The sequence below is a fragment of the Nomascus leucogenys genome, chromosome 13, assembly GCF_006542625.1.
Source record: "Nomascus leucogenys isolate Asia chromosome 13, Asia_NLE_v1, whole genome shotgun sequence".
NCBI classification, from domain to species: Eukaryota; Metazoa; Chordata; class Mammalia; order Primates; family Hylobatidae; genus Nomascus; species Nomascus leucogenys.
In genome coordinates, this window is record NC_044393.1 from 34578465 (window position 1) to 34602382 (window position 23918).

The 23918-nt window shown below is 49.6% G+C and overlaps 1 protein-coding gene and 1 long non-coding RNA gene across 7 annotated transcripts in view; both read left to right on the plus strand.

The window, feature by feature from the left end:
* The window catches only part of SIRPA (signal regulatory protein alpha), a 45424-nt gene extending 30230 nt beyond the window's left edge, over positions 1-15194 (plus strand). For 4 of the 6 annotated variants that reach the window (XM_030826583.1, XM_030826586.1, XM_030826584.1 and 1 more), the window contains exons 6-9: positions 22-135; positions 3131-3155; positions 10033-10084; positions 12639-15194. In XM_030826583.1, coding sequence (XP_030682443.1) covers positions 22-135; positions 3131-3155; positions 10033-10084; positions 12639-12887 — 440 coding nt within the window. In that variant the 3' untranslated portion in view covers positions 12888-15194. The remainder of the gene's footprint in view (positions 1-21; positions 136-3130; positions 3156-10032; positions 10085-12638) is intronic. The other 2 variants (XM_030826587.1, XM_030826588.1) reach the window with 1 other exon arrangement.
* A 7319-nt stretch (positions 15195-22513) lies between these two features.
* Positions 22514-23918, plus strand: part of LOC105740711 — a 58668-nt gene continuing 57263 nt past the window's right edge. Inside the window, exon 1 of the long non-coding RNA XR_001116798.2 lies at positions 22514-22956. This is a non-coding gene — a long non-coding RNA (uncharacterized LOC105740711). The remainder of the gene's footprint in view (positions 22957-23918) is intronic.

A 23918-nucleotide genomic window follows, 5' to 3' on the forward strand; every position in this document is an offset into this window, starting at 1 on the left:
TCTATTCCATGTGGTCCCTAGAGAACACTGGACCTAATGAACGGAACATCTATATTGTGGTGGGCGTGGTGTGCACCTTGCTGGTGGCCCTACTGATGGCGGCCCTCTACCTCGTCCGAATCAGACAGAAGAAAGGTGGGTGCATTCCCCTCTCCCTCCCTAAGGGTTTGTCCCTGGACTGTCCTCAGAGGGAGATGCCATTGGGTGCTTTGGGTTAAGGACATCAGCTTCTGCCAGTAGCAAGAAGTCCAGAGGTAGTGGTGCTAGGGCTGGGGCAGTGGCCTCACCACGTTAGAGTCTGGGTGGGTCACTCTGTGGCTTCTCCCTCATGGTTACAAGATGCTCATCACTGCCCCAGGCCCCATGTCCTCAAGGGGCCACTACTGATCAAGGGAGCTGCCAGCCTGGGAAGAGGGGAGGCAGGGACTCTTCTTACCTGTCTCAGGGAGGACATCGTCTTTCCCAGGAGCCTCCCGGCAGACTTCTGCTTTCCTGGTACAAGTCTAGGTTACATGACCAGCCCCTGGACAGGAGGCCAGAGGGAATGGAGATAATAGCACCACAATTTGATTCAGAGGACTTAACAAGTGATTGCATGGGAAATGTTAGGGAAGTAACCTGGCACACAAGTGCTCAATAAATGTCAGCCCTGAGTATTACCCGTATTGTATGTAAGCCCAGAAATATGAGCCACCTCCCTAGAAAGCCCCCTCACAGGGCAAGTTGCATAGCCTTTGACTGCACAGCAGGAGGGCACAGGGTCAAACCCAGGACAAAGCTTCCCCTTGTTCGTGTGCATGTGTTACGTGTCTGTGTGTCTGTGTGTGTGTGTTGGTTGTTGGGAGGGTTGGTTGTTGCTGTGGCAGGGCCTCTGTCTTTGAAGTCAGACAAACCAGGGTTCCAGACCCTGGTTGTATACTCTAAACAATCAATTTGGCCTCTACAAGCCTCAGTTTCCCCATCTGTAAAATGGGTTTAGCAAAGCCTGTCTTGGAGAAGTTATAAGATCCAAATAAGCCCATGTGAAATAACGGGTCTGACACATTCTAGGATCGCCATAAATATATGTTCTCTTTCCCACTCTTGGAGAAGACAATTTTAAGCTGGTATTTCTGCAACCTTTTTTTATTACAAGAGATAGAAATACTTTTCACATCTCAACCCAACACATACACACACCCTTTGTATATAAAATTAAAACTGATATTTTCTTTTTTGTCATATTCTTTTTTCTGTTTAAAATGCTGGTTGTGACCCACCGCCTCCAAAGGGACAAGTGCTGTCCCGAGCTGCCTTTCTGTGGCCTGGCACAGCTGAGCTTGGATGGGCACATTGTACACTAATCACGCATCCCTTCGGTAGCTTCTTCACCTCTGCCTCCCAAGTTTCCCTCCCTCCTGGGCTGGCTCTGAGATACTGGCCAAGCCTCATGCTCCTGTCTGGGAGGGTTGGAGTCAGGCCCTGCTTCTGCAGAATCTGCAAGATGTCCCACCAAGACGTCTACCTAATGGATTCCCTAAAGTTCCTGGAGAGCCCCACACAGGGAGGACTCCTCCTTGGGTGGGGAAGCAGGTCCCTTCCCCACCAAGGGTGACAACCCATCCCGTGGGATGAAGCATTCGTAGCGGCCGATAGTGACATCCTGGCCATCTCAGCCCCAGGCAGCAGCATGCCAGGCTCCTGGCACGTGTGAGCTCATTACTGTGGGCTTAGGTGTTGCAGAGGAATGGAGTTTGCAGGGCTGCAGCTCTGGTAAAGGCCACCCAGCCCGAGTGGCAGGTCTGTGTGCAGAGTCTAGCTCTCAAACACAGGCCCCAGTGACAGGGACGGCTAGTATCCCCCAGCAGTTCCAATGTGCCAGGCACTGCTCACTGTGCTTTCCCTGTAGTAACAGTCAGTGCTCACCACAGACCTCATGGGTGACATTACTAACCCCACTTTACAGATGAGGAGACTGAGGCATGGGAAAGTTATACAACTTGTTCAGGGCCTCACAGCCAGGAGGTGGTGGGGCCAGAATTTAAACCCAAGGACCATGTCTAGGACCACCTTGCACACTACCTCCCTCTGCCATAACTAGACCCCCCTTCTCCCTCATTAGGGTCCTGGAGGGGTCTGCCCAACCTCTCAGTGCTCACAGTGAAATGTCCTGATTTCAACTCAACCACTACCCAGCTGTGTGACCCTGAGGAGTCACCTAGTATCTCTGGTGTAAAAGGGGGGTGACTGGTGTCCTGTCACTGGATTTCCAGAGATGACTTGTGTCCAGCGCTTTGCAACCTGTCAGCCTCCACTCAGACTTCCAGTGCTGAGCACAGCTTCCAACTGGTACACCTCATCTAAAGATCCAGGACCTGCCCAGGCACCAAGCGTTAACCCGGCAGCAAGAATTCTTGCAATGTGGCAGCCTCCAGCCTATTAAAGTGCAGTGCAGAGTGCATTTGGGTGTGCATGTTGCTTTTTAATTACAATTTTACAGCAAAATGGGATCAAATGGCTGCTGAACCCTGGAGGCTTCTCTGTGGGTTACTCCATATCGCAGGTTTAAAACCTCTGAACCAGATGGATACTTTCTTTCCTTCCAAGATCCTTTTTTTGGAAAGTGGTGGCATGTAAATAAATGGATGCTCAGCCCAACCCTGCAAGTTATAGAAGCTCAGAGAGAGGAAGTGACCCATCTAGGGTCACACAGTGAGTGAGTGGGTAGCAGACCCAGGGTTCACACCTGATCCCCGATTTGCAGCCCTGCTAGAATCTGTTTTCAAGCCACGAAGGGCACTGATTGGGACCTAGGCTTGTTGGAGGGTCTCCGCTGAGGTTTGTGGTTGAATGGAGGTGAGACCCAGACAGAGGTTGGGCGGTTGTCCCCTCCCAGGCTGAAGGCTGCTTTTGGACTCCTGGCAACTTCCAGAAGTGGAAAAGCAGGACCATCTAGCTTACTCCTTCACGGGCTTCCTTGGTGGAAGAGGATGCCCACTGGGTGGGCATGGGGGTCTCCTGTGGTTCCAAGGATGTGATTACAGTATTTCCTCTCCACATCCCTGGAGGCAAACCTTTTGCCAAAAAATAGTTACATAAGAAAAGTGTGCTTCTAGTTAAACAACTGGCTTTTGTTTCTTTTGTCTTTCAGCCCAGGGCTCCACTTCTTCTACAAGGTAAGTGCATCAGTGGTCCAGACCCTCTTGCAGTTATTATTTGGTTGTTTGACAGCCCCCCAGACTACAAAGCATAATCCATGTCCACTGACCTCACCAATGTGTTGGTCAACATGTCTCTTTCTCTCCTTTGTAAGCTCCTCACACTGGGTCATGCTGTTTTTAATTATTGTCGCAAATGAGGGGTTTTTTTTAGTGCACAGAGGCGCTGATTTCTTGCTTGCTCTCCCCAGACAACGAGACCCTTGTCTAATCCCATGTGGACTGGGGCAGAGACCTCCTGGGCTTTCTGTCCTCACAGACATCCCGCACATGCCACCGGATGCATCCTCCCAGATCCAAGTTGTATACTTTACTCTTTCCTTTGTTTAGTAAATATTTATCGAGTACCTTGGCGTGCTGTGGCCCTGGAATGCCGGGATGAGTAGGATAGAATCTGTGCCCTCTGCAAGCTCACAGCCTGGTCAGAGGCTCAGACGGTGACATTACATCACTGATGTACGTCACCGATGGCACTTTAGTTTGTTGATTCACATTTTTAGTGACTTGAGTCCCTACTATGTGCCAGCCCTGTTCAGGACCAGCTGGTGATATAGCAGTAAACAAGAATCAGCCTAGGCTTTCATGGGGCTCAGACGCCGGTGAGAGAAACAGGCATAAACGCAGAAATAAAGTGATTCATGGTGTCATATCAGGTGGCGACAACTCCTACCCTGCAAGAGGATGGAGGTGAATGGTGGGGGACTGTCTTAGGCAGAGGAAGGGACTGCCTGTGAAAAGGGGATGCAAGCAGGTGCCTGAAACTAGTGAGCTATGTTGGAGAGCAGCATGCTGGGCCAGAGAGGAGGCCTGTGTGCTGGGCCAGAGGGAAGGAGAGGAAGAAGATAAGGTCAGGAAGACACAGGTCCTCGGCATCTTGGTGTCCTTTGCAGATGCCCCTGCAGTCAGAGGTGTTATGAACTATTTTGTGAAAAGCCTTTATTGGCTTTTTGGAAGGCCTCTGATCTTCATCGGCGTTTTGGAAGGCCTCTGATCTTCATCCCCAGCAGAGCAGAGGCAGCACACCATAATCTGCCATGTGAACCTATCTGCATAGAACCATGTGGACATCCGTGCTAAGGGTGATAAATAAAACTATAAATAGCTTCATGTTGGTTCACACCAGATTTTGCCAGCAACTGCATAGTGCCAATCTTTTGATGGTTTAGAGCTTTCTGGGTTTCAGAATTACAGAATAGGACATGATGATCTGGAGTGGGGCCTGTGGGTGTTAGAAGGACTTGGGATTTTATCCGCAGTGGGATGAGGAACAAAAAGATGGACATGATCTGACTTTTATTTTAAAAGTGTCGCCTGGCTACATGTGGAGCCCAGACTACAGGAGGTGAGGGTGTGTAGGTGACTGTAGCGGTCCCGGTCCAAGCAGAAAAAGATGGTGACCTGGACCAAAGTGGTGGGATGGGCTGAGAAATGCTCAGATTCTGGATATATTTTGAAGGTAGACACAAGAGGACTTGCTGACAGATTGGCTGTAGGGTTAAGGACCACCTCAAGATTGGGGGCAGTGGAGTGCTGTATCCTGAGTTGGGGGGTGCAGGTGATGGGTGGAGTGATGGGGCAAATATCAGGCAAAGCAGTTGCATATAGCAGGAGCAGCTCTTCTGCCAGAGAAGGCTCTGGGAAGCATCGGGTGCCCCGCTCCTGCCCAGCAGTGTGAGTCCAAGGTACTCTTGGGATAAAGCCTTGCTTCTTGCTCTGATCTCCACAGGGGGCCTCCTGGTCTGAGCCCTGCCCAACCTTCTGGCCTTCTCCTCCCCTGAACAAGCAGAGCTGCCTCTCCAGCAAAACTAGGCTCTTCACTGTCTTTCGGGCACATGTGTTTTCCTTTTGTCATGCTTGCGCCTGTCATTCCCACACCTAGGACACTCTTCCAAGGGCGAGACTTGTTTATATCCTTTGCCAAAAACCTTCAGTGGCTCTACCTGTCCCTCCAGATAAAGTCCAGATGCCTCCCTGAGGCTCCTGGGCCCCTTGTGGTCCAGTTGCCTTGAACAGTTTCACTTCCAGCCACCCCCTGTCCTCACATTTCACGGCTCAACCACACTGTGCTCCCCCACCTCCCCTCCTCCCACAGGCTGGGCCCTCACTCTCCTCCTCCCCCTTGCACACTGCCCTCTCTGCTGGGGTGTGCTCCCTGCCCCTGCTCATGCACTACCCAGGGTCCCCCAGCTCCAGGGGTGGCAGGCACAGTGGGCTCTGTGAATGGCACCCCCTGGAGTTATGCAATGTGGTAGCTAGAGCGGGACCCCTCCTGTCACCTGGTCACCTCCTGCTCCTCCTGAGGTCAGCAAGGGCACAACATCCTCCAGGGTTGGGGGGCTTCCTGTGAACCTTCCTGGTGCCCCAGCATGGACACCCCGGTGTGTTCAAGGTGTCTCTGCACCTGTCCCATTTCATAACCCACCCCTCGAGGCCAGGGCCCATGTCCCTGAGGTTCACTGCAAATAGCTGCTAAACTTGGCACCATGCCTGGAATGGGATAGGTGCTTAGTAAAGGTTTATCGAATGAACAAGTGAACAAATGAATGAATGAATGGATCAATGCATGCCATCCTAAACCACTGTGGCACTTCCCACTCTGCCTTCTCTGAATCCCTAAAATGCTGCTTCCCAGTGGCTACACAGCCCCATCTAGGAGGATCTCTCTTTTTTGTTTCTGTTGTTGTTATTTTTTTTTTTATTTTTTTATTTTTTATTTTTATTTTTTGAGATGGAGTTTTGCTCTTGTTGCCCAGGCTGGAGTGCAATGGTGTGATCTTGGCTCACCAGAACCTCCACTTCCTGGGTTCAGATGATTTTCCTGCCTCCGCCTCCTGAGTGGGATTACAGGCATGCGCCACCACGCCTGGCTAATTTTGTATTTTTAGTAGAGATGGGGTTTCTCCTTGTTGGTCAGGCTGGTCTTAAACTCCCGACCTCAGGTAATCCACCCGCCTCGGCCTCCCAAAGTGTTGGAATTACAGGCATAAGCCACTGCGCCCGGCCCTGTTGTCATTATTTTTTACTTGTCTTACCTCCCCGATTAAACAATGAGTTTCTGTAAGAATAGAACATTGTCAATAATAATAACTGCAGTAACAGCTACCACTTATTGAGCACTTACTGTGCTCCTGGCACGATCTATGCCTTTATGTATATTAGCCCACTTGTGATTTTAATTCTTGCAGAAAACCAAGATATGATATGATTTATCACTATCCCAATTTTATAGAACAGTGGTTTTCAAACTTGAGGGTGTTACAGAATCCCCAAAGGACTTGTTAAAACACAGATTACTGGGCCCCACCCCCAAAGTCCCTGATTGAGAATCTCTATTTCCACGAGTTCTCAGGTGGTGCTGATGCTGTTGTTCCCCAGCCACACTTTGAGAACCCCTGTTCTAGAAGGTTCTTATTCCCTATCCTATGGTTGAGGAAATTGAGGCTCAGAGAAGTCGTGACATTCCCGAGGTCCTGCAGCTAGGAAGCACCGAAATGATGACTTCAGCCTCGACATCTCTTGCACTAAAGCTGGTGCCTTCATCACTGTTCCCATGCTTCTTGCTGTCTATTTCTTCTTCCCCAGAGAAACCAACCGTTTTCTGCCTGTTTTTTATTTTTCCAGCGTGAGCCTACCAAGGGAGCCATGAGATCACTTGCTCCCTTTCATCTCTCTAAACCAAAGCAATAGCTAGTGAGTGCTAATGGTGGTTTCCCATGCAGCAGCCGGCTTCGGCTTTGGCTTGCTGGGATCAGACATTTTCCAGAGGACGTTGGTGTGAGTAACAGCCGAGCACCTCAGGGAGGCTGCAAGCGGAGAAGCTGCCACTTTGAGCTCAAAGAGTTCTTCAGGTTGCAGGGCTGGTGGAGGGATTGGCTCTCTCTAACTCCCTGGGTTAGGAATGTACAGACGGAATATTGTCTGTAATCTTCCCCAGCTCAGACGAGAGAAAAATGTGTCTCTGCTCCCTTAATTGGGCACTGGGGTTCATTCGATCAGCCATTTATTCACTTGTCAGACATTCACTGCGTTTATTCTTGGAATATTTAGGGCTTCCCTGAGTCTTTCATTTATTCATCTGGACTGAGCCTAACTCAGTGCCAAACCTTGAGCTGGGGGTTGCAAAGGGGAGCAGAAAAGGCCTACCCCTGGTCTTATGGCACTTCAGAGCCAGTGAGAAAGATTCATTCATTCATTCATTCATTCAACAAATGCATATGGACTGCTGACAATGTGTCAGCACAGTTCTTGGTGCTGGGGCTTCAGCAGTGAATGAGACTGGCCCAGTTCCTCCCTGTGTGAAGCTCAATGTCCGCTGAGGAGACAGGTTACCAGACAAGCTGGAAAGTTAATAAGGGATGTTGTGCAGCTGCTGACTAAATAAAATGAAGCCAGGTATGGGATAGAGCAGATCAAGGAGGTGGGGCCTGGGGCGAGCAGGGAGGACTTGTCTGCAAGGTGACATTTAGAAGATCACTGAAGGATGAGGAGGCTTTAGCCATGGGAATATCTGGGACAAGACTACACCAATCAGAGGGAACAGCCAGTGCCAAGACCCTGAGACAGGAGCAGTCAGATGCATGCACACAGCGCAGAGGAGGCCAGAGGAGCTGGAGCAGAGCAGAGGCAGGAGAGGGATGAAGCCTAGAGCAGTCGGCTAGGCTGAGCCTTGGAGCTGGTGTCACTTGACCACCTTGGAGTGGTTATAGAGGGGTTGAGCATTCTGAGCAGAAAAGTAACATGACATCACTTATGCATTTCAGATAGGGAGAATGGAGGGCAGGGAAGCAGGAATAGAGGTGGGGAGATCAAGGAGGAGGTTCTTCAGGTATCAGGAGAGTTCGGGTGGTGGAGAGGATGGGGTGGCTGGCTTTGATGGATATTTTGGAGGCGGAGCCGACGAGCCCTAGGTTGGATTAGATGAGAGCTGTAAAGGAAGAGAGAGAAGAATCAGGGCTGACTCCCACTTCTCCAGCCTGAGCACAGGATGAACAATGGTAGAGCTATTCACTGAAATAGGAAAATCCAGGGGAGACACAGATATGGGGAAAATGGATAATTGGTTATAGTCTGAAATTGCTTTGAAAGAGAAGAACCCAATGTTTTGAGAATGGAGTTTGGGGGTTCAGTGAATATTTCTCCAAGAAAAGGCTGTTTAAAATAGCATCTGAAGGAAGAAAAGGATTGAAGCAGATGAAGAGGCAGCAGCACGGAGCATGCAAAGGCCCTGGGGCAGCCTGACTGGCATTCATTCCAAATCACTGTTTTTGAGCACATGTGGTGAGGAAGCATGGCAGGCAGGCAGACAACAATAGAAACCGGATATGCAGATAGACAGGAGATCTGAGATTGTCATGGAGGGGCAGCCCAGCCAGCCCAGCACTGTCAGCAGAGCCATCACAAGGTGACACCATCGTTGAGTCTTGAAGGAGACACGAAAGTTAGCCAAGAGGAAAACTGATCAAGGGGGTCCTTCGAGGCTGCTATTGAAGCATGAAGTACATAACATCAAATGCCACCCCCCCGAAATATCTGGTGGGTAGATGAGTGGGTACATGAGGGTAGGGCAGTGAATTAGCCTGGAGGCAGCACATCAGACCACATGGGACTCTGAGCAGGGCGATGAGTTGGACTTGAACCAGCCAGCCAGTGGGGAGCTCCAGGAGGGCTGGAGGCCAGTAGGGTGGGGACAAAGCTGCGTGATCTTCCCCAGCAGACGTGCCCCTGCTCCTGGAGGGTTGTTTCTGTGGCCACGTGGGGCTTGTCATGTCTCAGAACTGCTTTCGGAGCCAAGCACTCATGCCAAATCCATTAATAACCCTGCTGCCAAGCCCCACTGCTCATTTCTGACATTATCCATGCTAACATCCCCGGGGTTGCCGGCTTGAGAATTTACACAACTTCTGCCAAGCCAATGGCTCTGGTTTGCTCATCACCTTGACCGTGACCCTCCAGTGAGTCAAGCCGTGGCCTCCAATTACAGAAGCAAGTGCACGAACAACTTATTTGATTAACTTGGATATCTTGGTCTTTTTCTTTTCTTTCTTTAATGATGATGCATGGATGTTTATAATACAGAACATTTGGAGAATATGGGAAACTAAAAAGGAGAAAAAAAAAACACCATGCAAAGACCACTGCAGTTTGCATTTTGCTATGTTTCCTTCCAGTGTTATCCACACATTTTTCATAATGGAGATAATCCCACAGAGAATTTTCCTTTTTCACTTATCATTTTAATGTAAGCATTTTTAACTAAAAAAAAAAAAAAAAAAAACCTCCTCATAAACCTTTTAAATCTTTATCTGTGGATTTATCCTAATTTCCCTAACCAGTCCCAATTGGCAGAGCCCTAAGATATAAACCTCCTCCCCCATCCTGCCCTTGACAAATGCCTTTGTGTTGAAAGCTTTTTCTATATTTTGAATTCCCCCAAAAAAAGTGCAATTATGAGTCAAAGGATGAGGACATCTTCCAAGCTCTTGATTTTGCCAGCTGCTTCCCAAAAGGATTGTACTGGTTTGCCTCTCCCACCAGCGACGTATGAAAGCTCCAGTTCATTTCACCATAGCTTCCCCAGCAGCAAGCATTATAATTTTTAAAGATCCTTGCCAGTAGAGTAGGTTAAAAAAATGATAGTGCATTGCTTAGAATTCCTTTTTAGTGAGATTGACCCCGTTGTCCAAACATTTGATATGCACTTGTATTTCTGTTATGAGTCCTTCATTCATGTCCTCAACCCATATAGAAAATGGAGCCTAAATGTTATTCTTATCAATTTGCATGGGCACTTGAGATAGTGAGGGTATTTTTATCTGTGTGTCTCTTTCCTTTTTAGGTTGCATGAGCCCGAGAAGAATGCCAGAGAAATAACACAGGTACAGTCCTTGGTGAGATGCCCTTCCTGGGAAACTCCGTGGCGTGGTTGCTTCACATCAACCGGAATTGCAGATCTGGTTCTAAATTAAGACTCCTTGTGGGGTGGAGGGTGGAGGATCTTACATTCCTAGTTTTCCCCATGTCCTGTGCATATTCCTTCTCTCTACTGCAGCCAAGGGTGGCTGTTGCAGCCTCCTGACTCAGTGTGACCCATTGCACAACTCCCCAGGGGCACCATTCACAATCCGTCCTATGAAAATGGTGCCCTGGAGTCAGGCTGCAGCTCCCTTAGTGTGGATCGTGCCTTCCCATCTCTGTACATTTGCCCAGGCCCATCCCTCTGCCAGGAGCGCCACTCCCAGCTCACTGCCTGCTCGTCTCAGCCAGGCTTTTCTATGCTGTAACTGCAAAGCCCAGCCTGCCAGGGCCTCTCCCACCTTTGCTGATGGAAAGACCCCATGTCATTAATTACCTCACGCAAGGGCACACTCATTCAAGCTGGAGGTTTCTGGTCAACATTGCTGAGATGATTTTGCAGGCAACATGGTTTCTGAGAAACCTAGCCCTGCTCATCACCGGCTAATGCTGTCAGACCTTGAAGGCAGAGGGCTCCTCAGCATCTTGTAACAAGACAGGCCCTGCTCTGAACCCGGAATGAGAGCGCACCAGCTGTCCTTGACATTCCCAAGGCAGTTGTCATCTTTTTAGATGTAATCTGTTGAAGGAGTCGGGCTGGGGAAAGGCGCAGCATTTGTAGACCAAAATGCCTTAGCCCTTCCTTTGTGACCCATGGGGTCCCCCCGCAGCCCCGGACATGAGCTTGAGTTGTAATTAAGAAAAACAAAACAATTTCCAGTCATGAGAGAGGGAGACCTTCTCCCCCATCATTTTACTTCTGGACTTCCTCCTGGAATCTCCTGGGGGATAAAATGATGGTGAGAAGAATGGGTCATGGAAACCTGTACGAAATGCACAGCAGAGACTTACTGGGCACCCACTGTGTGCCACGCACTGGACAGTGAGTCAGACAGTCACGGCCCAGCTGGCAGAGTGCCTGCGATTCCAGTGCCAGGTGCCAGCCCTGGCCAGGGAGGGAGTTGCACGCTGTCAACATGGATTTCCCAGACAGAAGCAAATGAGAGCACACAGGGCTCAGGACAGAGGAGCTGTGTGCTAAGAGCACAGTCATAGAGTCCAACACACTTTGGTTGTTTGCCAGCCGGACAACTTTGTCCACTTTATTGAATCTCCCTTGGTCTCAGTGTCTTCAGCTGTAAAGTGGAGTAGATAATCCTTCCCAAGCAGGGTTGTGGTAAGAGTGGATGGGGTGATCTGTGTGGTTGTGTGCTGCTTGTAAGCCCTGAGAACTGAAATCGGCCATTACCGTGCACCAACTAGGAGTCGTGCCGGTTGGTGGTAGCTTTATTCTGTTCTGTCATGCAGGGACCAGTCACAGAGGGAGCCAAGTTTATCATTCATGATGGGTGGTTTTGAGGCGGCAGTGGCAAGTTGATAGGATTAGCACATGGGAGGTATCCAAGTTTGCTAAGTGGTTAATGATTGCGAACCTTTATTGAAGACAGATGCTCAGTAGGTACCAGGCTCTGTTCTAAATGCTTTACCTGGATAATCTCATTCCATCCTCACAGCAACCCTGGCAGGAGACACTATTATCATCCCCTCTTTACAGATGGAGAAACTGAGGCCCAGAGAGGTTAAGTGAATTGCTCAAAATCCCTGAGCTAGAACCAGGATTCAAACCCAGGCTTTCTAACTCCAGAACGTTTCCTGCTTCACTAACTGGCGATCTCATTCTTAGACTGCCCCTGTTCTCTGTCTCCCTGTCCCCAGCTTTGCCCTGAGTGAAGCTGAAATTATTGCCATCCACTCTTGTATTCATTCAATATGGATCAGACTTCTTATGTGCCAGCCTTGGTTTCTGAATCATAACAAATGCCCAGTGAATATTTGTGGAATAAATACATACATTAATGAATGTCCCCACACATACCACCATCAGCACCTCCTCAGGCCCCCAAACAGACGTGGTCCTGGGTAGTGGGTCCTGTGATGGAAAACAAACATGGGCTGAGGAAGCACAAAGAAGGAACGTGGACCCTGCCAGGAGAGGGGAGGGCCAGGAAGGGTTTTAGGATGAGCCATGCTTCATCTGAAATTTACAGGGTGGATTGGGATTTGTTACAAGGAGAAGCAGGACAGCCACCCTCGAGAGACGAACATGAGAAATGGGCGAAGACTGCAGGTGGTTCAGGCTGGAAGGAGGCAGGAACGGGAGAAGGTGACACTGAGGTGGGGCTGTGAGGGGACCACACTGTGCGGGTCAGAAAGACCCTTCAGGCAGGGTGAGGAGGAGGGCGGATGGGAAGGGGCAAGGCTGGAGACAAGTAACGTTGGCAAGAGATGAGGGGAACATGACTTACGGCTGAGCCAGTGTGGGCCGAGAGGACACAGAAGCATCCAGACTTGGTGTTCAGTTTGAGTGAGTGGGCCAGGGGCTAAAGAATGACCTTCTCATGACTTTCTCTTTGGGTATCTTAAATCCAGGACACAAATGATATCACATATGCAGACCTGAACGTGCCCAAGGGGAAGAAGCCTGCTCCCCAGGCCGCAGAGCCCAACAACCACACGGAGTATGCCAGCATTCAGACCAGCCCGCAGCCCGCATCGGAGGACACCCTCACCTATGCTGACCTGGACATGGTCCACCTCAACCGGACCCCCAAGCAGCCGGCCCCCAAGCCCGAGCCGTCCTTCTCAGAGTATGCCAGCGTCCAGGTCCCGAGGAAGTGAATGGGACCATGGTTTGCTCTAGCACCCATCTCTACGCGCTTTCTTGTCCCACAGGGAGCCGCCGTGATGAGCACAGCCAACCCAGTTCCCGGAGGGCTGGAGCGGTGCAGGCTCTGGGACCCAGGGGCCAGGGTGGCTCTTCTCTCCCCACCCCTCCTTGGCTCTCCAGCACTTCCTGGGCAGCCACGGCCCCCTCCCCCCACATTGCCACACACCTGGAGGCTGACGTTGCCAAACCAGCCAGGGAACCGACCTGGGAAGTGGCCAGAACTGCCTGGGGTCCAAGAACTCTTGTGCCTCCGTCCATCACCATGTGGGTTTTGAAGACCCTCAACTGCCTCCCCGATGCTCCGAAACCTGATCTTCCAGGGTGGGGAGGAGAAAATCCCACCTCCCCTGACCTCCACCACCTCCACCACCACCACCACCACTACCACCCAACTGGGGCTTGAGTGGGGAAGATTTCTCCTTTAGATCAAACTGCCCCTTCCATGGAAAAGCTGGAAAAAAACTCTGGAACCCATATCCAGGCTTGGTGAGGTTGCTGCCAACAGTCCTGGCTTCCCCCATCCCTAGGCTAAAGAGCCATGAGTCCTGGAGGAGAAGACCCCTCCCAAAGGACTGGAGACAAAACCCTCTGCTTCCTCGGGTCCCTCCAAGACTCCCTGGGGCCCAACTGTGTTGCTCCACCCGGACCCGTCTCTCCCTTCTAGACCTGAGCTTGCCCCTCCAGCTAGCACTAAGCAACATCTCGCTGTGGACGCCTGTAAATTACTGAGAAATGTGAAATGTGCAATCTTGAAACTGAGGTGTTAGAAAACTTGATCTGTGGTGTTTTGTTTTGTTTTGTTTTTCTTAAAACAACAGCAACGTGATCTTGGCTGTCTGTCATGTGTTGAAGTCCATGGTTGGGTCTTGTGAAGTCTGAGGTTTAACAGTTTGTAGTCCTGGAGGGATTTTCTTACAGCGAAGACTGAGTTCCTCCAAGTCCCAGAACCCCAAGAATGGGCAAGAAGGATCAGGTCAGCAGCTCCCTGGAGACACTTAGCCTTCTGGCTGGGACTGACTTGGCCATGTTCTCAGCTGAGCCACGCGGCTGGTACCGCAGCCTTCTGTGACCCCGCTGTGGTAAGTCCAGCCTGCCTAGGGCTGCTGAGGGCTGCCTCTTGACAGTGCAGTCTTAATCGAGACCTAACGCCTCAGTCTGCTCATCCGTAAAGTGGGGATAGTGAAGATGACACCCCTCCCCACCACCTCTCATAAGCACTTTAGGAACACATAGAGGGTAGGGATAGTGGCCCTGGCCGCCTATCCTACCCCTTTAGTGACCGCCCCCATCCCAGCTTTCTGAGCTGATCCTTGAAGAAGAAATCTTCCATTTCTACTCTCCAACCCTACTGGGATCAAACTGGAATAAACTGAAGACAGCCAGGGGGATGGTGCAGCTGTGAAGCTCGGGCTGATTCCCCCTCTGTCCCAGAAGGTTGGCCAGAGGGTGTGACCCAGTTACCCTTTAACCCCCACCCTTCCAGTCGGGTGTGAGGGCCTGACCGGGCCCAGGGCAAGCAGATGTTGCAAGCCCTATTTATTCAGTCTTCACTATAACTCTTAGAGTTGAGACGCTAATGTTCATGACTCCTGGCCTTGGGATGCCCAGGGGATTTCTGGCTCAAGCTGTAAAAGTAGCTGAGCCATCCTGCCCATTCCTGGAGGTCCTACAGGTGAAACTGCAGGAGCTCAGCATAGACCCAGCTCTCTGGGGGATGGTCACCTGGTGATTTCAATGATGGCATCCAGGAATTAGCTGAGCCAACAGACCATGTGGACAGCTTTGGCCAGAGCTCCCGTGTGGCATCTGGGAGCCACAGTGGCCCAGCCACCTGGCTCGGGCTAGTTCCAAATTCCAAAAGATTGGCTTGTAAAAACCTTCGTCTCCCTCTCTTCTACCCAGAGACAGCACATACGTGTGCACATGCATGCACACACACATTCAGTATTTTAAAAGAATGTTTTCTTGGTGCCATTTTCATTTTATTTTAATTCTTGGAGGGGGAAATAAGGGAATAAGGCCAAGGAAGATGTATAGCTTTAGCTTTAGCCTGGCAACCTGGAGATTCCACATACCTTGTGTATTGAACCCCAGGAAAAGGAAGAGGTCGAACCAACCCTGCGGAAGGAGCATGGTTTCAGGAGTTTATTTTAAGACTGCTGGGAAGGAAACAGGCCCCATTTTGTATATAGTTGCAACTTAAACTTTTTGGCTTGCAAAATATTTTTGTAATAAAGATTTCTGGGTAATAATGAGTCCTTCCGGTGTTCAGTATTCTTGTCTTTGTGAGTGTGTCCCAGGGCCGCCTCGGGGTCTGCCCGCCCTCCTGCCAAAGCCTGGAAGAGAATTGAATGGACCCCAGGGTTTGGAAACAACCTACAGCATTTGAGCCCCTCACTTAGGTTTTAGAGACATACGATTTTTGTTTGCCCTGGCTCAGAAGGAGCCGGTGTAAGGTTGAGATAAAATTCCATACAGACAACTGAGTTTGGATCTCGGCCCTGCTGCTTTATAGCTGTGGGAATTCAAACAGCACCTCTTTGAGACTTGGGCCCCGCGTCGGCACAATGGGGCAGGAATAGTCCCTGCCAGGGTGACTGTCTGGATTCAAGGAGGTTGGAAGCACTGAGCCCGTGCTTCGCACTGGGTAGGCCATCACTGAGGCTTGTGTGTTTCCTTCCTGCCCTGACCCTGCATAGCTGAGTCTCGTGGCCTCTCACCACTGATGGGATCTCTGGCTCACCCTCCTGGGGCCTCACTTTCCTACCCCACCAAATGCAGACATCTAATGCTTGTCCTGTAATATGCTTGCCAGATGACTGATGTCAAGTACTGGTTTATAGTGGGTGCTCAATAAATGTTAGTTTCCTTTCTCTCCCTCCATTAGATCATTAATGATATTAGTGCTAATTATGTAATAAAGTTAAGGCATAAATATGTTAATATTTAGTGGTTACTGTGTGTCAACACTTTACCTTGATGAATTCTTAAACCTTGTGACTCAAGGGCAATCATGTGTTACTGACTCTATAGATGACACAGAGAGAGGGTATAACTTATACAAGGTCACACAGTTAATGAGTGGTGTTACTGAGCCTCCAGTTTCAACTGGATGACTAGTGCCTGATGCTTAGCCACTGGGTTAATAATCAATACATCATGTATTGAGCACTGACTGCAAAATTAACCACCATGATAGCTAATAGCAGCTATGACAAGTGTGGTGCCAAGTGCTTCACAGTTAGAACTCATTTCATTCTCCCAACTACATGAGGGAGGAACTCTTGTTCTCTGCTTTACAGATGAGGAAACTGAGACACGGAGAAGTCATTTCTCCAATGTCCCATGGCAGAGCAGTTTGAAGCCAGGGAATCTGACTCTTCTCCCCCACACTGTACTTACTGCCTCATTTAATTCTCATGACTATCAGATCACTGTGGTTGTGCCCATTTTGCAAAGAAGGAAAGATAAGGTTCTGGAAGTGCATGTGACATGACCAATCTCATGCAGAGTCTTTAGTCAAGTTGAGACTTGAACTCAGATTCACAAGCCCACTGGAGATCATCCCTACACCCTTGGCCTGGTCCATGTGATCAGGGACCACCTGAACCAAGGAGCCTTCTGGGGGGCTCAGAGGGGTCACCCTCCTCTCAGGCCAGGACCTTGGCTGTAACAGACAGCTCAGCAGTTTCCTGGCCCGTGGCCTGAGTTCAGCTCTCCGCCTCCGGGAGCAACCCATGAAATATGTGCACTGCTTGCAGGAATGGGGTGTTCAAGGCATGAATCCAGGCCGAGTGGGTGGGGAAATGCCTTCCATTCTCTGCGAAGGTGGGGGATGATGGACTGCGTGTCCAGGCAAGGAGACTTGGGGAGTGTATTTTATGCAGCACCTGGGCCTTGCTTCTCCATGGCCAAATCTCCAGGGCTGGAGGTTGGCAGGCAAAATGAAAGTTGATGGGAGCTAAGTGGCCCTTTTCCAGCCCGCCAGGAAATCAGTCAAGCATTTGGCATTTATCGGACACCTCCCTAGGGTTCCTCCTTGTGCAAAGGAGAATGCTAAGACTCCCTTCCTCCATAAGGACCAGGCCAGAGTCCTCTGCCTTCTACCTGAAGCCTCTGCCCATTTTACATGATAATCAGGAAAATCTCCACCGGCCCCCAACCCCAAGATTTGAATGCCCAACTTTAAAAGCCCATGTGTCTTCTAGCACATTTCCAACAGCCAAGTTTTGACGAAGGTTTATTTAATTTTGGCATAAGCACATACTACATATTAGACACTCCTAAACTCTGGACAAGTATTTATTAAAATTCACTTTATTCTCTTAACAAACCTATGAGTTAGGTACTATGATTATCCCCCACTTAATAAACAAATAGAAACACAGAGAGATTAAGCATTTTGCTTCAAGGTCACCATCCGGGAAGTGACGCCACTGTGGGTATGGTCCAGTCCAGCACTGAATGGGCATATGATGGGGGCTGGGGCTGCTGGAGAGAAAGTGGGGGGCATAGATAATGTTCAGGATACACTGGACGCTGTCAGTAGCCAGAAACACCACATCTCACCACCAAAGTGTCAGAACATCAGGGTGATATGGCTGCCTGCCTGCTCACCAGCCAGCCGAGGCACCCTTGCGCCTGCCACTGCTAGGATCCCCGACACCACCCCCCTTCACCACCCTCTTCACTGTGCCTGGCCAGGCTCTTGGTTTCTTTTCTGAATACAAGATTGTGACATTGAAGATGCTTTTTAAGAAGACGTGCTCCTGATGTTCAAAAACAGGCAAAACCTTGGCAACAGAGATCAGAAGAGTGGCTGCCCTTGGAGGGGGGACCAGGAGAAGCCTGGGGTGGCACATGCTCTACGTCTTCCCGAGTCATGGTTGTCTGAGGGGTTGCATATGTAAAAACTCTCCCAGCTGCACATTTAAGATGGGTGCATTTCCCTGTATATAAGTTATGCCTCAAATTTTTTAAAAGATGGATGCCCCGCCCTGTCCCCCTCAACCTTTGATGCCTGCCCCCCCTTCCCCACCCCCGGCCAATCTGTTTTTTAAAGTTAGTGTCAACACCTTATCTTTGGTCCCTGAACCCAGCCCAGGGCCTGGCCCCAGTGAGGGGCCCAAGGAGTGTCGCTGAGTTCATTTGAAAGATGAACATCCCCGTGATCAAAACAGCACAGAAAACAGTGAAAGAAGAGATGCCACACAGCACAAAGATTAAGGATGGCTACAAGGATAAGCCATTATCTGTTACCACTTCATCTCCTGAGATTCCTTCCATCACGTTTCCTCCACCTCCACCCATTGGAATCGGATACAACTGCACCCCGGAGTCCTTGCCCTGTGACCTTGGGCAAACAGATTCACCACTGAGCCTCTGCTTTGTCACCTGTGAAACAGGGATAGTAGCAGCCTTCACCTCCTAGGGTTCTGGCAAGGGTTCGATGAGAAAATAGATTTAAGACTCTTTGCAGCTGTGTGGTGCAGACAGCAGTCAACATATGCACACAAACACACACACACATTCACATGCACCTTGACACCCACACACTCACATATCAGGCCAGGTTATTAGAGCATTTCTGCAATGGTGGGTCTTCTCTTCTGACAAATAATTTTATCAAGTCCCTCTATTTCTCATTAGCCTGAGATAGGTCTCTCTTACCAACCTTTGGAGGATGGGGTCTAACACCCCAGCTTGGTTTTCGGAGTCCTCTGCCTTACACCACCACCTGACCTGGTTAAGAAATTTTCTGCTCCTCCTCAGCCCCTACTGGACTCCCTGGCCAGGCTGATCTTCCTCTCCCGAGAAATACTAAATAGCAACTCCTCTGACTTCCCTAACCCCACCATGAGTCATTCCTCCAGTGACTTGATGTCCTCTCGACCAGCCATGAGCTCCCAAACCAGAACTTCACATTCTACCTTTGGGATTCAGCCCCTAGGATAAGGGAGACTAAAGCCCACCATGTGCCAGACTGGACTCTGGGTGGACACTCGAATTCTTTATTTCATGGAACCTTCACATTCTTTACAAAGGGAATGTCAATTTCACAGAGAAGAAAATTGAGGCTCAGAGAGGTGGAGAGATAGTAAGCTCAAGATCTTTCAACCAGTAATTATTTCTCAAGCTCCTACTGGAACCTGGCCCTGCGCAAAATTCTGAGGACACAATGTTGACAAAAAATGGACCACACCCATATGAGCTCATGTATGAGGGAGCCAGAGCCACTGGCAATCCCAGTGCAGGGATGAGTGCTGCTGAGAAGGGCGTGACAAACATGACATACTAGTGCAGAATTAACACACTGATGAGTGAGCCAGCAGTGGGGCAAGAGCTGGTTCCAAGAGTCAATGGGCATTTAGAGGCTTTGAAAAAGGAAGGTGAGAATAACATTTTCAAGTTAGAGATCAATCTGGTTAATGTTCTACAAGGCAATAAGGCCACATCTTTGGAGCTATTTTTTTCTGCCAGACAGAAGCCATTTGCACCCACCAGACAAAAGTCTACAAATTAGCCCCAATCTGGGCCTTAACCAAATAGGAAAGACAAACTCAGGTATATTCTTCTACAGAACTAACTAATCCTTCAGTGGGGCTTTTAAACCGTGCCCCAGTATGGCAACGAGATGAAGCACTGCCTTCTTTTGCCTTATTTCCAAATTTGGGATACTTTGTCTTATTAAAGGAAAGTACACTGGCTTCATTCAGCCAGAACAGGGCAGAAAAAGACTTCTTGAAGAGGAAATTCCTGAACTGAGATTTAAAAAATAAGTAACAAGATGCCAGATAAGTGCAAAGGAGCCAGTGCAAAGGAGTTCCAAGGAGCCAGCACCTGGCAGAGGCCAGCCTTCCCTGTGTGCACTGGCTGCTACTGAGCTCTGCAGCCCGATTCACACCACTCTCTCCATCACTCCCCGCACGGGCAACGCCAGCCTCCTGCCAGTTTCTAAAATGAACCACAGGACTCCTGCATGAGCTACTCCCTCTGCCTGCAACACTCCCTGGATCTTTCCTGCTTGTCCTCCAATCCAGAGGCTGGGCTAAGTTCCCTTGTCAAACTCTTCCATAGTAACCATGTCCAGCACTTCTTTGTAGCCCTCATCACAATTTGTAATCATACACTGGCCCTGTGATTACATGATTACCATCCTCTCCTCTACTGCCCTAGTTGCTGCCTCAGGGCAAGGAGGGTGTTGATTCACTCATCGATGTAACTCCTATGCTAAGCCCATAGGAGGCACCCAACAAATATTAGAGGGATGGGAGGATGGATGGAGTGATGAGAAGGAGGATGAGAGGATAGATGGATGGAAGGAGGAAGGTTGAATGGATGGCTGGATTGATGCAGGAGAGCATGGATGGGTGGATGGGTGGGAAGGAAGAAAGGAAAGGGGAGAGGGAGGGAGGGAAGAGAGCAAAGGGGGAGAAGGAAGAGCATAAAAGTTGGAGTCTGCTTGGCATTTTAGGAGAACTGAGAGTCCCTGGCTGGCAGGTTTGGAACTAGAAGCAAACCTCAGTACATCTGACTTTTCCCACTGAGTTTCTCTGCTTTTCATCATGATCCTGGGTTCAGGGCAATCACCTTTTTAAAAAAATGACGCATGATCCCCAACAGGCAAGGAGCCATGACCTGTCTGAGCCTTTGGTTCCTCTTCTAGAGAAACTGGGGCTATACTTAGAAAACAGGATAAAAGATTGCAAAAATCTGTCTATTCTCAAATTGCACAACCCTAGCGCGGCTAGTCAATGGCTCAACTTTGGGAGCTGGCGGGGCTCAGCCTCTCAACAGACTTGTCCTCCTGGCTCTGCTTCAATGACAACAGGCCAAGCCCTCATGGTAGAAGGTGCCGTTCCCACCAACCTGGGCCTTCTGCCCCTGCAGGCCCTCTGTGGGCAAGGTCAGCTGGTGCGGCAGCCGGTCGCATGGATCTGGGCCACAGACCTGTCTCCAGAATGAGGCTGGGTGAGAGTTTAATGGCAAGAAGGCTGCAGCCTGACTAAGGCTGTCGGCTTGATTCTGCCATGGCTCCCCCCATGCCAGTAAATGGACCCTGTGCACATGCAGATTAATGCGTTATCGCTAATGTTTTGTGCCCGATGCAAAGGCACTCGGGCAGCCAGGCCGGGAGCTGCCATTACCACGGGACCTTTCGCTGGAAAATTTTTCTTGGGGCAATTAAATCTTCAGCTGTCTCCTCCAAGGGAGTGCCAGCTTGCATTTTAATTATCCTCAAAAGAGGGAAGTAGGGGAAAGGACACAAGGCGAAGAATGAAAAAATAACCTGCTTTATAAACACAGTGGTTTCTCCCCTTTCAACTCCAAAGTGCCCTTGACCTTTAGATTCCTGCCTCCCAATACCCTTGGAAGGACCCCTTTAATGGGAAGAAGGGAGAGGAGGTAGGAGAGAGTGTTTCTTGAGTGTGGAATAAGTGTTAGTGCAGTGCATTATGCCTGGTTAATTTTTAAAAAAAATTTTTTATAGAGACAGGGTTTCCCTATGGTGCCTAGGCTGGTCTCAAACTCCTGGGCTCAAGTGATCTTCCTGCCTCAGCCTCCAAGTAGCTGGAACTACAGGTGCATCCCAACAAGCCCAGCTAGGTTTTAAAAAAATTTTTTTGTAGAGACTGGGTCTCCCTATGTTGCCCAGGCTGCTCTCAAATTCCTGGGCTCAAGTGATCCTCCTGCCTCAGTCTCCCAAAGTGCTGGGATTAGAGGCGTGAACTACCATTCCCAGCCTCATGGAAAGTTCGAGAACCGGCAAAACTCATCTCTCAGGTGCTGGGGAGAGGGAAGCAATTGACTAAAAGGGACAAAGGGAACTTTTGGGAACCTGGAAATGCTTATCTTGATTGAGGTGGTGTTTACATGGGTGTATATTTCAGTCAAAACTCATCAAACTGTATGCTTAAAAATGAGTGCATTTTATTGTTTGTAAGTTAATACTTTAATAAAGTTGATTTTAAAATAATAATAAAATAATACGAGTTAATATTTATCTAGACCTTACTATGTGCCGTCCTGGTTGTGCTTCCTATGTGTTAAGCCCTTTATCCCTCACTCCAATCTGTGACATAGCACTGAGTGCCCCATTGCCCAAATGAGGAAATTGAAACACGGAGAAGTTTGACAACTTTCTAAAGTGACGCAGCTAGTAAGAGGCAGGGCCTGGGTTCAAATGGAGGCAGATTTTAAGCCTATAGCTGAACAGCGAAGTCCAAGATTACCCAACTGGTTATTAGTAGAGGCAGGATTAAATCCCGGTGCCTTTCCAACGTGATGAAACTGGTGGAAGAGGAAAACGCATTCATTCACTAGGGAAATATTTACTCATCGTCTACTGCAGGTCGAACTGTAGACACAGAGAGCAACAGACAAATCCCAGGCCCTTGTCGGGGAGGAAAGGGATCATGGAATAATCAGAAAAATGAATGCGAAATACGGCCAGCGATGAAAGCTCAGAAGGCGAGCTTACCCCGGACCCAAACGCGCAATACTAACCGGGAGTGTAAGGAGGCCACGCCCTCCTCACGTATTTGTGCCCAAATGAGTTGCCTCCCCAGCGTGCACCAAATTCCTGAGCCACCTGCTCGGAGCTCGATTTCCCTTTCAAGCTGTGTGTTCTGCGGGGGCAGGGAGAGCTGCAAGGGCTCATCTTTCAGAACATGCTGCAAAGGCCCTTTGAAGTCATCCGCCCTGCTCTTGGCACCTTGCACCTGGAGCTGAGCTCTTCCAAAAATGACCCCTGCGCATTCCGCTGGTGCCGCCGCCCAGCCCAGGCAGTCGCGGTCCAGAGCAGGGGAAGCAGCAGCCCGGCCGACAGCTGAGAGAGCCGAGGCCCTGAGGGAGGACCCTGCCTCAAGCCAAGCAACCAGGCCCTGCAGCCCTCTCCCCACCCCTGTGTGGCCCTGGCGCAAGGAACCGGGACGGAGCTTTCAGGCCTTGAAGTTCAGACTTGCTCCACCAAACCTTCCCATCACTGGCTGATGGAGGGCCCCGAGCTGGGCGCTGTGGGTACGCTATCCTATTTACTTCTCTCGGTAGCCCTGCACCATCGCCTCTGGTTCCCAGGTGAGCACAGAGAAGCAGATGACTTGCCCAAGATCACACAGGAATGGAACTGGCGTCTGGACCTCTCCCCTAATATCCCACAGCCTGCAGAATCTCACCCCAGCCCCTCTCCATCCCCTGAAACAAACACTCGACACCACTTAGTGAATGTTCTTTCAGAGGTCAGACCCTATAAATTCATTTCCTGGCTCCTCCATTTCCTGACTGCGTGACCTTAAGCAAGTTTCTTAACCTCTCTGTGTCAGCGTCCTCCTCTGTAGAATGGTGGCAAAAACTGTACCTATCCCAGAAGGCTGCTGTGAGGACCAAATGAGAAAAGACAGTAAAAGTGGTTAAAACTGTGCCCAGATGATAGTGAGCCCTCAAAAACTAGTCACTATTCTAATGCCATAGACTTGATTAATTTCTGGTTTTTCATAAGTGGATTTACATCTATACATTAAAGGCACCTTTCCAAGTAAGACATACAGGTCTACCTCATTCTTTCAAGCAGCTTCATAACATTCTTATATTCATTCTTTCATTCATTCATTCACCAAACATGTGTAGAGCGGGCAGCTCCTGTACACCAGGCAAGGGCACACCACACACTCAGTCCTTGCTCTGAGTTCTCATGGGAGGGATAATTGACAAATGCATGAATAAATAGTTGAGAGCATTTCATCTTATACTGAGTGCTATGAAGAAAATAAGATGGGGCCAGGCACTGTGGCTCATGCCTGCAATCCTAGCACTTTGGGAGGCCAAGGCGGGCAGATCATTTGAGGCCAGGCATTCAAGACCAGCCTAGGGTTTTAGTAGAGAAAATCCATCTGTACTAAAAATACAAAAAAAAAAAAAATGCTGGATGTGGTGGTGCATGCCTGTAATCCCATCTATTCTGGAGGCTGAGAATTGTTTAAACC